Source organism: Notolepis coatsorum, assembly GCF_963971535.1.
Source record: "Notolepis coatsorum genome assembly, chromosome: 17".
NCBI lineage: Eukaryota > Metazoa > Chordata > Actinopteri > Aulopiformes > Paralepididae > Notolepis > Notolepis coatsorum.
The window spans coordinates 109,965,089-109,980,128 of NC_140181.1; the positions used below are offsets into that span (position 1 = coordinate 109,965,089).

Sequence of the window (15,040 nt, forward strand, 5' to 3'; positions counted from 1 at the left end):
CATGGGCTGACGGTAGGATACTATTCCCCCAAATTACAGCTGGATTGGACATTGTTTTAAAACGCAACGTGATCGATCAGTGAAAATGGCTACTTGAACGCACACTGTATTGCTAATCAATAATAGTAATCGGTGTCCCCCGCCGCCCCCATTTCATCCATAGATGCTCTGTAATAGTCCGGATGCTACGCAGTTTGTTTTATTTCATTCGTATATATACAGCAGAAATGGCGTTTGATATAACGTGACTAGCCTTTAGCCTATTATCTAGCTCCCCAGAAAAAAGACTAGGCGAAAACTGCGATAAACCTTATATTCACGGCGCTATAAAATGACAACCAACCGATGGATTTTTATTTTCTTTAAGCCATTATGAAGGCACGGTTTATGCACTCAAGTGACAATGAGAATGGACAGATAGCAATACTATAAAGTATATATATAGCTGTTAGAAAGTACATCGGTTTGTTGACAAAGCGTTGTCCTCCAGCCATATATTACACTGCAAGCCGTGGTCGTCAATGGAACATTTTACTGTAAATATGCCAGTTTAGCCAGGTTGGCCAATTTTCAACTGTAGTCTCCGGGGCAGGTGACATGAGCACTACAATAATTAAGACATAGTACAATAATTAAAACACAGTAGGAATCAGTATTGGTTACAAACAATACACTAAAATACATACAACATTGATTAAATACATTACAATACATCACATCATTTAATGGGGAAGTGCCTAATTTGCATATATAAACATAAAATTCAGAATCAAATCAAATCAAATCAAATTTATTTATAGGGCCCGACAACACACGTTAATGTCCCCATGGGCCGTACAGGTCTTCTTTAAACAAGTCAAGAAGACAACATAACAATAAGTCAAGAACAGAACAAGAACACCATAGGGTCCAAACATTTTTTAGATGAATGCAAATAAATGAAAGAATGCAAGCACTCCCAGACATACCCCACGCGAAGGTAAGGAAAAACTCACTAAAACCTAACAATAGGGAAAAAAGCTCCACAGGCAATGTGGAGGAGAGAAACCTTAGAAGGGCCGTTCAAGGGGGGATCTCCCTTCTTAGATGTCGGTGATAGTAGTGTTGCAGACGGACAGTTGGTAAGCATGCACTCATGTGTGTGGTGAAACACAGATGAGTGCATGCAATAGCAACTGTACATTTTGAAAAATTAAAGATAGAGTTGATAGCGGATCTATTTGAAGCACAGGGGCGGCGCAAGAGGGTCACGTCCTCCCCGTCTTAGTCACGGGACATTCAACACTCCGGTCGTTGAAAACTTGTAATATCTTTTTTCTTAGTTTATATGTACCTAACAAACTGGGAAAGTTTCATAGTGATATCTATTCAAGTATTATTTTTCCCTATTAGTAGGGGGTGCTGTCTCAATCCCAAAAATAAAAAAAAGAGTATCACCACTAGATGGCGCTGTTAATAAACAAAACAATCCTGAAATTCCACACAGCGAGCGAGCGGAAATGACGTTGCATTGGAAAACTTGGGAGAGCGCTCGCGAGCTTCCGTTAACTGAGGGCGTGTCCCCCCCTCCTCTCGCCACCAGAGGGCTTTAGGGTGGTGGCTGCTCACTCACACAAGTCTGGAATTCCACCGAGGTGTAGTTTGAAGAAGTGGGACGAGAGAGTCGGCTTTGTTTTCTTCCTTGACAACAGCCTTTGTTTGTGTAACTATTCAACCCGCGAACCGAGGCCCTTTTATCAACTTATTATCCCCCCCCCTCGTTCTGTAAAAATAGGTTCAAACGACGCGACAAAAGAGTGGGTTTTTACTTTAAGCTAACGTTAGCTAACAAGCTAAGCTAACCAACCAGAACGGGCCACTACTCCCAGCTGAGTTGGTGATGCAGGCCATCAAGTGTGTGGTGGTGGGGGACGGGTGAGTTGTCTTTAGCCATTTAAATATACCTTAATAATATGTGTAATTCATTTCTATACCGTGTAATGCTTTGGTAGCGTTAACAATAAGTTGACTTAACAGTGTAGCTAGTTAGCAACCTACTAGCCCTATCTATATAACCAAACTATTGACAAATGTTGTCACTGCTTCCAGTTCCAACTCCAGCTGGGTCTCTGTCCCCTCAGTTAGTCCATCATGATGACTAGCTTTCTGCATTCCTTCCTTATGTCTCTCTCTGTGTTCAGATCAGAAGAGCCTGCTCAGTGTGTAATTTGTCAGGCATTTAAAGTTGACTTGCATGTGTCGACACACCAGCTGTGCATTGTGTGCTCTTGTTGTAAACTTAGAAATGATTGATGGTATAATTGGCCTGATTTTTCATTTTGCACTGACTGGTTGGATCATGCCAAACTTATTTTCGTGGTACTGTACTTGTGTTGTATAATGACAAGACAATAACTTTGAATATAATCTAATCAAACACTGGGGGGGGGGTCTCTTTAATATGAAAATGATAGCAGCATCAGTGCCATGGTATTATGGCACAATTAAACTACACTGGTTTGTTGTCACTCAGTCAATAGAAGAAAGCTGGTGTAACTTGTCAACAGTAAAATATACAACTAAAAACATACAGACTACATAATGGAATTAAATTAAACTGATGGAAGAGAGTTTAATTTAATTCCATTATGTAGTCTGTAATGTTTTAGTTGTATATTTGACTGTTGACAAGTTACACCAGCTTTCTTCTATTGACTGACCACAAACCAGTGTAGTTTAATTGTGCCATACCATGGCACTGATGCGGCTATAATTTTCTTAATTTAATTTCATTATGTAGTCTGTGTGTTTTAGTTGACATATTTTACTGCTATGCTGCTATCATTTTCATATTAAAGAGAAAATCCCCCCAGTGTTTGCTTAGATTATATTCAAAGTTATTTTTGTCATTATACAACACAAGTACAGTACAACGAAAATTAGTTTGGCATCCAACCAGAGTGCAAATTATGTGACAATAAAGTGCAATAATAATATACACGGGTGATTAAACTTGGTAATTTATATATTAAAATATATAAATTAGTACTACTGGGTAATTGTGCTAATCGGATGTATTTACAGAGTTGTAGTATTAATATGTACAGTGATACAGGTATAAAGACACTATGGTAGTACAGGTGCAGCTCGATAAATTAGAATATTGTGGAAAAGTTATTTTATTTCAGTAATTCAATTCAAAAAGCTAAACTCTCGTAGATTATAGACAAAAAGTGAAATATTTCAAGCCTTAATTTAGATGATCATGTTTTACAGCTCATGAAAGCCAAAAATTCTGTATCACCAATAAAATTTTTAAAGTAGATGTATTTTTCTTGTATATAGAAATATCGGCCTTCTGAAATGTTCACTCAGTACTTGGTTGGGGCTCCTTTTGCACAAATGACTGCATCAATACAGCTAAATATATAGACTTTTCCACGATATTCTAATTTATTGAGCTGCACCTGTAGTAAGTCATACTGGCCAGCAGCGTAACTAGTAAGAGTAGGTTGCTTTGACATAACTAAAGAAGCTCTACAGTCAGGCATGGACTGCCAGTTCATAAAAAAGAAGAAAAAAAAACGTGGTGAAAAGCTAAGTGTGAGGGGATGAATTAGTCTATCCTTCTAAATCCTCATACATGCAATTATTGCCTTCTTTTCAAAAACAGACTTGTGAAGCTTGTGAACAGACTTGTGATGATAAGTGAGAATGAAACGAGGCCTCCTGTAATGCTTCCCCTCTCATTCTCTCTGTCCATCTTGCCTGCTCTCCTCTCATCCTACTCCAGGGCTGTGGGTAAAACATGCCTACTCATCAGCTATACTACCAATGCGTTCCCCGGGGAGTACATCCCCACAGTGTAAGTAACACACACACACACACACGCCTATAAACAGCTGTCTTCCAACTGATGTAGGGAGTTGGTCAGCAGATGGAAATATGCCAACTTTTCTAGCTGATAATGTTACCAGATATAGGCAACATTCTCTCCCTTTTTTTTCTTTTTTTTCTCGATAGCTAATTTATGTGAACAACAACCCAGTTGGAAAACGTTCCCGTACGTCTGCATCTCATCAATACTAGGCTGTTTGGAGGCAGCCTCCGTCTCTCTCTCTCTCTCTCGCGCGTCAAATAGATCCTTGTCTTTTTCTCTTGTGCAGCTTCGACAACTACTCCGCCAATGTGATGGTGGACGGGAAGCCGGTCAACCTGGGCCTCTGGGACACGGCCGGACAGGAGGACTACGATAGGCTCAGACCACTGTCTTACCCACAGACGGTACACACACAGCACACACTTATAAGACCATGCCTCTTGACTGTGAAACCACTGTCTGACATAGATTTGTGGCAGACAAACAATGTTAGTCTGATCACCATTTGCTCCACTGCCCTGGCTGGGAGGAGCGCTCCTTTTCTCTTAGCCCTGCATTGAACTTGAGTTATTCATTGGCCTGCCTGAGTATATAATGGTTAAGAGAGTGTATGTGTATGCGCGCATGCATGTGTAGTACACGTGTGTGTGTGTGTGTGTGTGTGTGCAAGTGCACATGCATTGAGAGGAGAGTAGAGCCTTGTGTCCACAGTACCTATACACAATGTCTAGAGGAGGACTTGCAGGAAGTGAAAGGAAGCTCTGTTTGCCTCTTTGTCTCGTCACACACACTGTGGCCTCTGTGCTGGTGCCACCAGCCAGCCAGTGGTAGACGGGGAAATGAAAGTAGGAGCCACGTTTTTATTTATTTATTTATTAATAGTACTTCTACAATTTCGTTCCAGATTGGTGAATTATTTCTTTTGGTTAGTAGTATTGGGGGGATCATCCCTATGTTCCCTGGGTCCTATGTTCCCCGGGTTCTATGTTCCCCGCTTTGATTGATTAATAGATTGAACATTTTATAAATTTTTATTAATTATTAATGTCCGCATTGTTTTTTCGAACGGTTAAGCTTAGGCCCTCTTTCGAACTGGTAGAGTTTGGAATCAGGGCTGATGGTCTAAAATGTTCAATCAAAGCGGGGAACATAGAACCCGGGGAACATAGGACCCGGGGAACATAGACATGCTCCCGTATAGGTTGGTTAGTACTGGGTTTAGGCACTGATCAATCACCCGATTCACAATGTCCTGACTTAACGCTGATGCAGCCGTCCACCAATGAAAAGCACCACAGATTCCATATTCAGATTCAGATCTTGATTATTATCACATCTCTCCATGTACATGTTCAAGTACAGCAGGAGAGTGAAATTCTTTTGGTCTTGGTTCCTCAACCTCACAGCGGCAATGGTAATGGAATAAGAAAAGAAAGAGAAGTGGCATAAAATAGCACTATAAAAATTACTTTGAAGTAGCATCAAAAGATATAATGCTGTATAAATATAATAGGTAAGGGATAATGTATAGCTACGAGGTCATTGTCGCAAAATAATTGACCGACACAGAGTTTAAAATACCGAGCCGCCTCGGCGAGGTCAGTGAAGGTCAATTATTTTGCGATGATGACCGAGTATAGCTATACATTATCCCTTACATATTATTTATAACCAACAATCTTATTAACGTAGAATAATTCATATAAGAAAAACGATAGGGAAATCTCTTCCCTTTCTCCACTGGTTAAAAATGCCAGGAACTGAAATTGAAACTTGCTGTGCGCCGCAGTGATATGTGTTTATTGTGAAATGACAATTGCGTGTTGACACGCCCACTGCGCGAAGCCTCCAAATAACTTTTTCCAGTTTGCCCATATCTATTATCTATGACTAATTCTATCTATTTTTAGGGGCAAATGCAGTGAAATAGTCGCGCTGTGGTTACATGACGTAATTTCTATTTTAGAGCTGCTCTACCGGTTACAAGGTATAGTCAAAATCCATACCGTAGAGCAAATTTATACCGTATACCGTTTATACCGTCCACCCCTAGTGTACGCACATTTGATTGTTCACCTGTTTGTGTGTGATTGTGTGCGCATAGTCCACCTGTGTGTGATCGTGTTCCTCCCCAGAGTCCACCTGTGTGTGTGATTGTGTTCCTCCCCAGAGTCCACCTGTGTGTGTGATTGTGTTCCTCCCCAGAGTCCACCTGTGTGTGATTGTGTTCCTCCCCAGAGTCCACCTGTGTGTGTGATTGTGTTCCTCCCCAGAGTCCACCTGTGTGTGATTGTGTTCCTCCACATAGTCTACCTGTGTGTGATTGTGTTCCTCCACATAGTCTACCTGTGTGTGATTGTGTTCCTCCCCAGAGTCCACCTGTGTGTGTGATTGTGTTCCTCCCCAGAGTCCACCTGTGTGTGATTGTGTTCCTCCCCAGAGTCCACCTGTGTGTGTGATTGTGTTCCTCCTCATAGTCCACCTGTGTGTGATTGTGTCCCTCCTCATAGTCCACCTGTGTGTGATTGTGTTCCTCCCCAGAGTCCACCTGTGTGTGATTGTGTTCCTCCCCAGAGTCCACCTGTGTGTGATTGTGTTCCTCCCCAGAGTCCACCTGTGTGTGATTGTGTTCCTCCACAGAGTCCACCTGTGTGTGAGAAGCAGGTAGCAGGTTGTTGGTGATATTTGTTCATGAGTCAGACTGATCTTGGGATTTCTAAGATTTGATAAATGAAACAAACACAATGCCCCTATTGTTGGTATTTGTGTAAAGTAAACGGATGTCATCCGCCATCTGTTTCAGTCGGAGGCGTTTCATTTGACCAGTTCCTCCGTCTGTGATGTTTCAGTCTTGAACCGATGAAGTAACTGATGTTGTTCTACCTTCTTCCCCAGGATGTGTTCCTGATCTGCTTTTCTCTAGTGAGTCCTGCTTCCTTCGAAAACGTCCGTGCCAAGGTGAGAGCGGTCTACTTCGGCTTTCACTCGCTTCCGTTTTATCATTGGTCACCACCAGGGTTTTGCTAGATTTATGGAATTCTTAGTCAACAATTGATGGTCGTAGTGGGTTTTGTCAACTCGTTAATATGTTAATTTAATCTGGAAAAATGGTTTCCCACATTATTGTCCTTCCACAGAAGGACCATTTTTAAATCTAGTGCCTATTTAAAAACCAGCGTGTGTGTGGTGAATATTACCATTATGATGCAAAGCATAAACAATGCCCAAATGAATCCTAGTACATTAACATCCTAATGACTGATAAGTCGACTATCAGCCCTTCAGCCCTTTTAGTCACATCTGATTGAACAAGACACACGTCATCTATGTTCCCTAGTGCAACCCTTTCACCCGTCGGATTAGCCCCAAAACAGTCCACACAGTTGAGTTCTACCGTCCTGACCGTGTCTCCGTCTCCCCCCGCAGTGGTACCCAGAGGTGAGACACCACTGCCCCAACACACCCATCATCCTGGTGGGAACCAAGCTGGATCTCAGAGACGACAAGGACACCATCGAGAAGCTGAAGGAGAAGAAGTTGACCCCCATCACCTACCCACAGGGCCTGGCCATGGCCAAAGAGATCGGTTAGTTCCACAGCAACACACTGGTCAGCCAGAAGCTCCAGAGCCCCTTTTCCCCCGCTCTGCAAAACCATGAACATCAGAGTACCCATCCAACCCATTACTGTTGGTGAACAGTATAGACATGGACCATTAGTGTAGGGTAGGCCAGGGGTGTAAAGGTACACTTATCCGTACCGAACCGTTTCAGTGTGTACCGTACCGAACGGCTGTGTACCGAACGAATACAACGGTATGTTAACCACTAACGACCGCCCACTGGGGACTGTTTTTTTCCACAATCTAATATAATTATTATATATATTTTTTTTTTTCCGATATAAGTCTATTATTAATTTCAATATAGAATATTCGTTGACAGCCCTACAAGTACAATTAGTTACTGCACACTACATCACCCCTGAGTGGAACATGGAAAGCCAAACTTTCCCCCCACTGTACCGAAAACCCGTACCGAACCGTGACTTCAAAACCGAGGTACGTACCGTACCGTGGTTTTTGTGTACCGTTACACCCCTAGTGTAGGGTCATTGAACAAACGGGGTAAGTGGTATTGTTCTAGCAGTGCACAATTTGAGTCCCTCTCTTTCAGTATAGATATAGTAGCGTAGTAGTATAGACATGGTAGTAAAGACGGTTCGTTTTTTTTTTTTTTTTTTATTCCGATATTGATTTGAAAATGCGTGTTTCTAGTTGCCGGCGGAAGATTGGGAGGTATCCAGATGTCCTGACTGTGGTGGGAAGTTCGTTCCACCAAAGTGGAGCCAGGACAGAGAATAGCCTGCATCGTTTCAATGACCTCCCAGGAGCCTGGATAGGAGTGTGTCTCAGGTGGCCTGAAGACGCAGAGTGTAGGGGGCTTGAGGGTGTGTAGGTAGAGACCATTGGCGGTAGAAGGGAGTCTCTGTCTCCTTGTTGCACGGAATGTCAGGTCAAGAACCGTGAAGGGTATTCGTGCGGCAATGGGAAGCCAGTGCATCTCTCTGAGAGAGGCGGGGTCACGCGGGCTGACTTTGGTAAGTCGGAGATCAGGCGGGCCGCTGCGTTCTGTATGAGTTAAGCGGCACAAACCGGCTAACGGAGCGTTGCGAACTTGCGATAGTCTACAGCGTGACATGACTGGTGGATTTGGGGCGGCTTTTTTAGTCGGGGAGGGGGCGGATTCTTCTCGCGTTGCTCAGGAATCTGCAGGTTGTTGAGGCGATGTGAGCGGCGAAGTCCAGCCAGTCGTCGAGGACCACACCTAGGCTCTTGGTGGTCGGAGACGGAGCCTCTGCAGGGCATGTCGGCAGAGTGGAGGGTCCAGTATTTCACCTGAGCGGAGAGCATAATAATAATACCTGCCGCTCAAACGCACTCCATTCCACTCTTAATGGCTTTGCCTGTTTGCGGGCGGGTGTAGGCATCTCCCCGAGTGCTATTCTAGTCAGCCTTTGAAGTTGATTGTTTCAGGAGAAATTATCCACGGTTTCTCGACTCCCACTCGGCTCATCCTTGCACACAATGGTGCCAATTACACACATTATATGGGAGCACTTATTCTCCTCCCACATTACCAAGGTGGAAATGACATTACCTCACCTGCATTCAGCTTGAGGGAAACCCAACCGTTCCTGTGCATCGATCGCTATGAGGGTGATGCTCACTCAACAGTGGTACTCCACACAACCAAACCAACATCAGCTACTGAAGTGTATTACCATTGTCAACCATAGTTATTGATACATTGACAATTCACAAGCGGTGTATAATTTGTCATTAATAGTGTAGTCGTGTAGGTTACAGACGGCCCACCTGCACCATCCAAGTCCATTGATGTGGTAAAGTCCAACCACTGAAATAGAATAATTAATGTAGGCATTAATGTAGGCTACAGCCTGGTCACCACAAAGTCCATAACTGCAGCTGATCAATTCCAGCATCATCGGTGTGGTGCGGGGACTCCACGTGGCTGTGTAGGGTTGCGACATTTAAGGTGAGAATTAATGGGAATATATGGGAATTAATGGGAATAAAACAAGAATATATAGGGATTATTTGCAAAGGCTATGAAACCTTTTACCAAATCAACAATTTAGTTATCAATTGAACTTTAATTAAAGGGGAACTATCTTATAAATGGCCTTTTTCAGTGTTTAGCATTGTTTCCTAGCTATGTGGACTTATATTAATATGATCTATGTCTCTAATTCTCATATTGGCGCATTCTTCCAATTCTCCTCTCACAATATTCACCCTCACTGAACTGAGTCATCTGAACATGTGCTGATCTGTGATGTCAGAGAGACTCAGCTGCATGATAATGTGGCAGATGCCACCAGGCCACACAGTGGTTGGAGCCCAGGCTCAAAACGGCTCGAGATCTTGAGGTAGAAAAATGCTGTTTTTGAGGACTTGATTAAAAATACAAAACAATGAATTAAAAAAAATTATAATTACAGAGGTGTTAAAAAAACTCACAGGAATTGTGTAAAAGTGCCCAAATAGTGAAAGAAATAGTAAAAATAGTTCCCCTTTAAATGAGATGACTCTTTACATTGCATTATATATTTTACGGGAGTGCTCTCTACACATGTGATGGGAGAATGCACTCTGTGCAGGGAGTTGTAATTCTGCCGAATTCCCATTGGATGGAATGTTGCAAAGTCTGTCTAAAAGAGTTCACTCTGCCGCCATCTTGATAACGAGAACTTACAAGACCAGACCCTTATCTCCTTGAATGGGGAGTCGTCAGTAACCAAGAATCTGTCACGAGTATCATTTGTTCTTCCTCATATTTGAAGTCACTGGTGAATTAATTACAACACGGAATGTTAAGTCAATAGTTACATTGGTCAAAAATGCGTCATGTTGTGGAATTTCTCCTGTTATGATTTTCCACAAAGGTCAAGAGTACAGAAATGTAAATGTTTATTTAACATACAACGTAAAGTCCCTTTAATTAGGGGTAATGGAGAGTAACGTAAAGTACTTTAAAGTGGTAATAGAGTTCAAGTTTCTTTATTAGTTGTCCTACAAAAATACAGTGTACTTTTATATAAAATGCTTCCTTCTGTTTTGCTCCAGAGATTGTGCTAGAGAGCAACCTAAAGTACTTTAAAGTGGTAATGGGGAGCAACGTAAACCCTTTCACTGCCACACGACAGCCGGTTAACCCTTTCACTGTGACAATACAGAAGGTTAGCCCTTTACTACTATCACACAACCGACGGCGATGCTCCATCATTAGCATTGTGTGCGATGCTAATGATGGCGCATCGCCGTCGGTTGTGTGATAGTAAAGGGTTAACCTTCCGTCGTGTGGCAGTGAAAGGGTTAAAGTGGTAATGGAGAACGTGAATAAGAAGGAAAGGGAAAAAGGCTGATATTCTCTCCACCACCTCAGTGTTCTCACGGCAAGCTTCTCCTCTGATCTCATGGATATCATTTCCTTAAGAGTGATGGATTGTGCGAAGTGTTGAGTACGGTTCATTTGACCTCCAGCCTCCCCCTGGAGGGAGGGGTCGTGGACACGGCCGTTAGATCTGCACGTCGTAGAGAGTCCTGCAGGTTAGTCCTGCAGCGAAGTCACGTGTTTGCTTTCACAACGGAGCCAATTCTGAGCGGTCCTCGTCTGAGTGGAGCACACACACACTAGTGTTGTCACGATACCAGAACTTTGACTTTGATACCGATACCAGCCTAAGTATCGCGATTCCGGTTCTAAAACGATATACCACGCGGCCCAAAACCTAAAACATCAGGAAAAGTAATGGAATATAATATTAGATGATATTTTAAATATGTTTTTATTAATAAAATATCAAGAATATTTCCTAAATATGTTTTCCAGTTCTTCTCACGCATTTTTTTTTGTCGCAAATGCGACACTGTGGAGTCCTGGCTTTAGGCAGAATCGCCGACAGACTATGTGGAAAAAATACCTTGGTGTGAGTTCAGCCGTCACTGTTGACGCACCCACTACGCAAAGCCTGTGCTCGCACGCACACACACACACACACACACACTGCTCTGGTCACATAATTCACTCAACTCCTAGAACATGGAGCATCAGGATATTATTCTAAAAGTATTCATACTAATAAAATGGAGTATTGGGCCTTTTTTTTAAACTGCTGGGTATCGCGATCCTGTTCTACTATCTGTGAATCATGCAGCCCTAACACGCACACACACACACAACCCTAACACACACACACCCACACAACCCTAACACACACACAACCCTAACACACACCCACACAACCCTAACACACACCCACACAACCCTAACACACACACAACCCTAACACACAAGCACATGACTGGGGTTCGTGAGTAGAGCTTTCTTTAGCTCCCTCTCACATGTTCCATATATATATATAAACATTTGTTCCTGGTAAGATTCATTGGATGGACGATGCCGTTCCAACGTCGACACACATCATCCACACAGACCCTCCCCTGGTTCAGCTACTGACCGTGTCTTATCCCCCCAGGAGCAGTGAAGTACCTGGAGTGCTCAGCCTTGACGCAGCGCGGCCTTAAGACGGTGTTCGACGAAGCCATCAGGGCGGTCCTGTGCCCTCCGCCCGTGAAGAAGAGGAAGAGGAAGTGCTCTCTACTGTAAATGCCAAGCACGCCAACACGGATACATACACACGCACGCACACACACAAGAGGGGAAAGTACAGCGCTGCAGTCTGAGCTCACCTTGTCGGAGGGGAGGAGGGCGGGGCTACCCTGTGAATCCCAAGTCAACCTTACACCCCCCCTCCCCCCACTTCCCTCGTTGCTGACGTAGTACGGCCTTGGAAAGAAAAAAAAGCATTCGATGGGTTTAAGCAGCGCAGACATGTTTCTATCCGATTTGATGGTTCGGGTAGAAGTATTTCTGTCTCGCTTGCACCTATCCCGTGTTCTTTCAGATCTACACGAATAGTGTGAATCAAATAGGGCCTTGAATGGGGAGGAATTGATTTGGGATTTAGGGTCTTTGAAAAAGAGGGAGGATTCTACAAAAAGCATATGCATCCATATGTAAATTTTCTCCCTGGCGTTGTAATGAGTACTGCTTAGGTATGATTTTTATTTTATTTTTTTATCATAAAGTGAGCCTAGAATTAACTCCCGTGAGCTCGAGGAGGAAGTGGTCGTGTGCCACTCTTTTCCCCTACACTAAGAAAATTCCTGCTGCCTTCTTAAAATTTTACTTTTTTCTTTTTTTAGAATTTTTCTTTTTGAAGATGAAACTAATCGCTCCTTATTCAATTTCAGTCTCTTTTCAAACCTCCTCGTGAGCCCACTTTGTTTTGTTTACCTACTTCAATTGTCTAGAGTTGAGGTGTTGCCAAAATTCAGTCAATGGTCATCACTTTGTAGTCACTCCTTGTACACTCAATGTATCGATGATATTGTTATTCCTTTTTGAGTTTTTGTTTTTATCCTGTGTAAGATATGACCATCGTTTTCAATCTTGAAACAAACGGTTTAACTACTTGTATGAAATTTTAATGAAAAAAAAAAAGAGAAAATGGCTCATAACAAGTGTCGGTAGTAGTAGCTGCTAAGTCCTGTAATTATTACTCTCTTAGCGACGGTAAAATTCTAAACAATCTCTTGCTTGTCGAGGCGCATTCTGTCATCTTCCAGTGCAGTCGGATCAATAGATGTAAAAAAAAAAAAAAAAATGGATCATGGCTATCATTGTATCCGTAGATTAATTTGAAGCTTTGTAGAGAAATCTGAATATCCATGTGCCCATTGCTCCCGTCTGCCTCTGTGTTTTAGAGCTAGAAACCTAGCATTTCAGGTCGCGTGTCGTTCTAGAGGTGCAGTAGTGAAGTATATTGGAGAAGTGCTTCTTCGGAGCAACATTAAAGATTCCTCAATAGACCTCTCACCGGGGGGGGGGGGGGGGGGGGGGGGCGGCGTCTTCCGGCTGCTCCCGTCTCGCCGCGGTCACCTGCGGCTACGGGAAACGTGATGACTAGTAATAAGATCGCTCCTAGCTTCGCCTGTGTTCACGCAAGCTGTGGTCCCCGTGAACAAGGCCTCCTAATGTACATTTCTCTCTGATAATAAGGCGGGGGATTTAGAATTTCGAAGCAGCAGTTAACATCGCTAGCCAAAACGAGCTTAATGCGGATCAGGTCACCAGCGTCGGTGCATTCTCTGTAACATCGTCATTTAGGGTTAGCTCTTTAGCTTTTAAAAAAATTGGAATGTTAACAAAACATAAAATCCTTTTGGTGAAATGAAATGTCCCCCATTGACTCCACATGAAGTATCAAGGATAGAATGACTGGTAAACGGGAAAGGAAAAGGCCGCTAATCTTCACATAGGCCCGGAGAAAAAGGAACCAGGGCTTGTCAAAAATGCGTGAGAGGTCTATAACCTAACGTCTCCAGAATTTCCGAGTGTCTACAACGCCTCCATTGCCAGAGATTTGTGACCACTCTGTACGCCGCTGTTATGCTGTTGTAATATTACCGTTCATCTTCCATTTCTGTAAAGATTTGGCTTCATTCGGTTAGCCATCGCCGTCTTTTTCAATCTCGTACTAAACTCCAGTCATGGTCCAAATGGAGACTTCTGGTTTTTTGCTACTCGCCCAATATTTTGGCTTCGGTCTCGATGTACCTGGCTTTCCATCATCGCTATCATGGTGTTATGTGACTGTAACCAATGTAATTTGTGACCACAGCTATATATTACTGTTTGACAAAATCTACAAACACATGTTGTACCATTCAGAGGCTGACGATTGAGACGTCTTTGTTTATTATACTCCATACTGTTGTTTGTCAGTGATACACCAATGACCATTTTCCAAGTACAGATTCTTTTTTTCTTTTTTTTTTTAATGAGCAATGATCAAAGTGCATAGGTGGTTTCAGGCACCGTTGTAACTCGAGTCATTTTTAGCAGTGTTTCAAAGGCATAATGAAAGTATACCCTTGATTTATCTTCTCGCTAAATGTGGTTTTATTTTGACATAATATAGTAGTTTAATCAGATTTTTTTTTAAAGCAAATAAATTCATTTAAAATTACCTGTTTTTGTTTCGACTTCCTCATCACTTGCCAGGAAACTATAAAAGAAGGAAGGGTCATCACGTCTCTGTAGCGCGTGAACGCACATTGGTGCCAAGTATGGAACTTTAAATGGGTCATTAGTACCTCGGATGTCCGAACCATCAGCTAGTTTAACTAGCTAACGTTTGCTATATTGGTATATTTTCTCAGATAGCTTGTATATCTTGAATTTTAACGTAAGCTTCAATAGAACTGATGCCAAAGTCTGGCACCGAGCGGAGCATAGAACGCTGGTATTCTGACGTGATGACCCTTCCTCCTTTTATAGTTCCCTTGATCACTTGTTTCAAAGTAAGGCTCCGGCTGAACATTGACCAAGCAACGTCTTTCCTGTCTTAGTTTCTTATATATATTTATTTAGTTTAGTTTCTTATATTAAGCCAAGCAAGGGGTCCCATTCCGTGTGTATTCTATTATTCTGCTTACAATCTGTTGGCACGGCTCATCAAAGAAGCCATGGTTTGCGGCTGGGCGGCGCAGCGGACTAAGCGCTCGTCACCAACGCAAGAGACACTGGTATC

At 42.7% G+C, this 15,040-nt stretch overlaps 1 protein-coding gene across 1 annotated transcript; it reads left to right on the forward strand.

Annotated features, from left to right (window-relative positions):
- Positions 1-1,608: 1,608 nt before the first annotated feature.
- On the forward strand, positions 1,609-14,476 carry LOC311243559 (ras-related C3 botulinum toxin substrate 1). Its single transcript, XM_084332818.1, has 6 exons — positions 1,609-1,914; positions 3,773-3,844; positions 4,146-4,263; positions 6,755-6,817; positions 7,286-7,445; positions 11,921-14,476. The coding sequence occupies exons 1-6, from the start codon at positions 1,880-1,882 to the stop codon at positions 12,049-12,051; spliced, it is 579 nt and encodes a 192-aa protein (XP_084188944.1). The 5' UTR covers positions 1,609-1,879; the 3' UTR covers positions 12,052-14,476.
- The last annotated feature ends 564 nt before the right edge of the window (positions 14,477-15,040 follow it).

Excerpts from the sequence above, each read along its gene's own strand:
- LOC311243559 (XM_084332818.1), top strand. The coding sequence starts at position 1,880 with ATGCAGGCCATCAAGTGTGTGGTGGTGGGGGACGG. Across the intron at positions 1,915-3,772 it reads TGTGTGGTGGTGGGGGACGG|GGCTGTGGGTAAAACATGCC; the intron begins GTGAGTTGTCTT and ends ATCCTACTCCAG. Across the intron at positions 7,446-11,920 it reads GGCCATGGCCAAAGAGATCG|GAGCAGTGAAGTACCTGGAG; the intron begins GTTAGTTCCACA and ends TTATCCCCCCAG.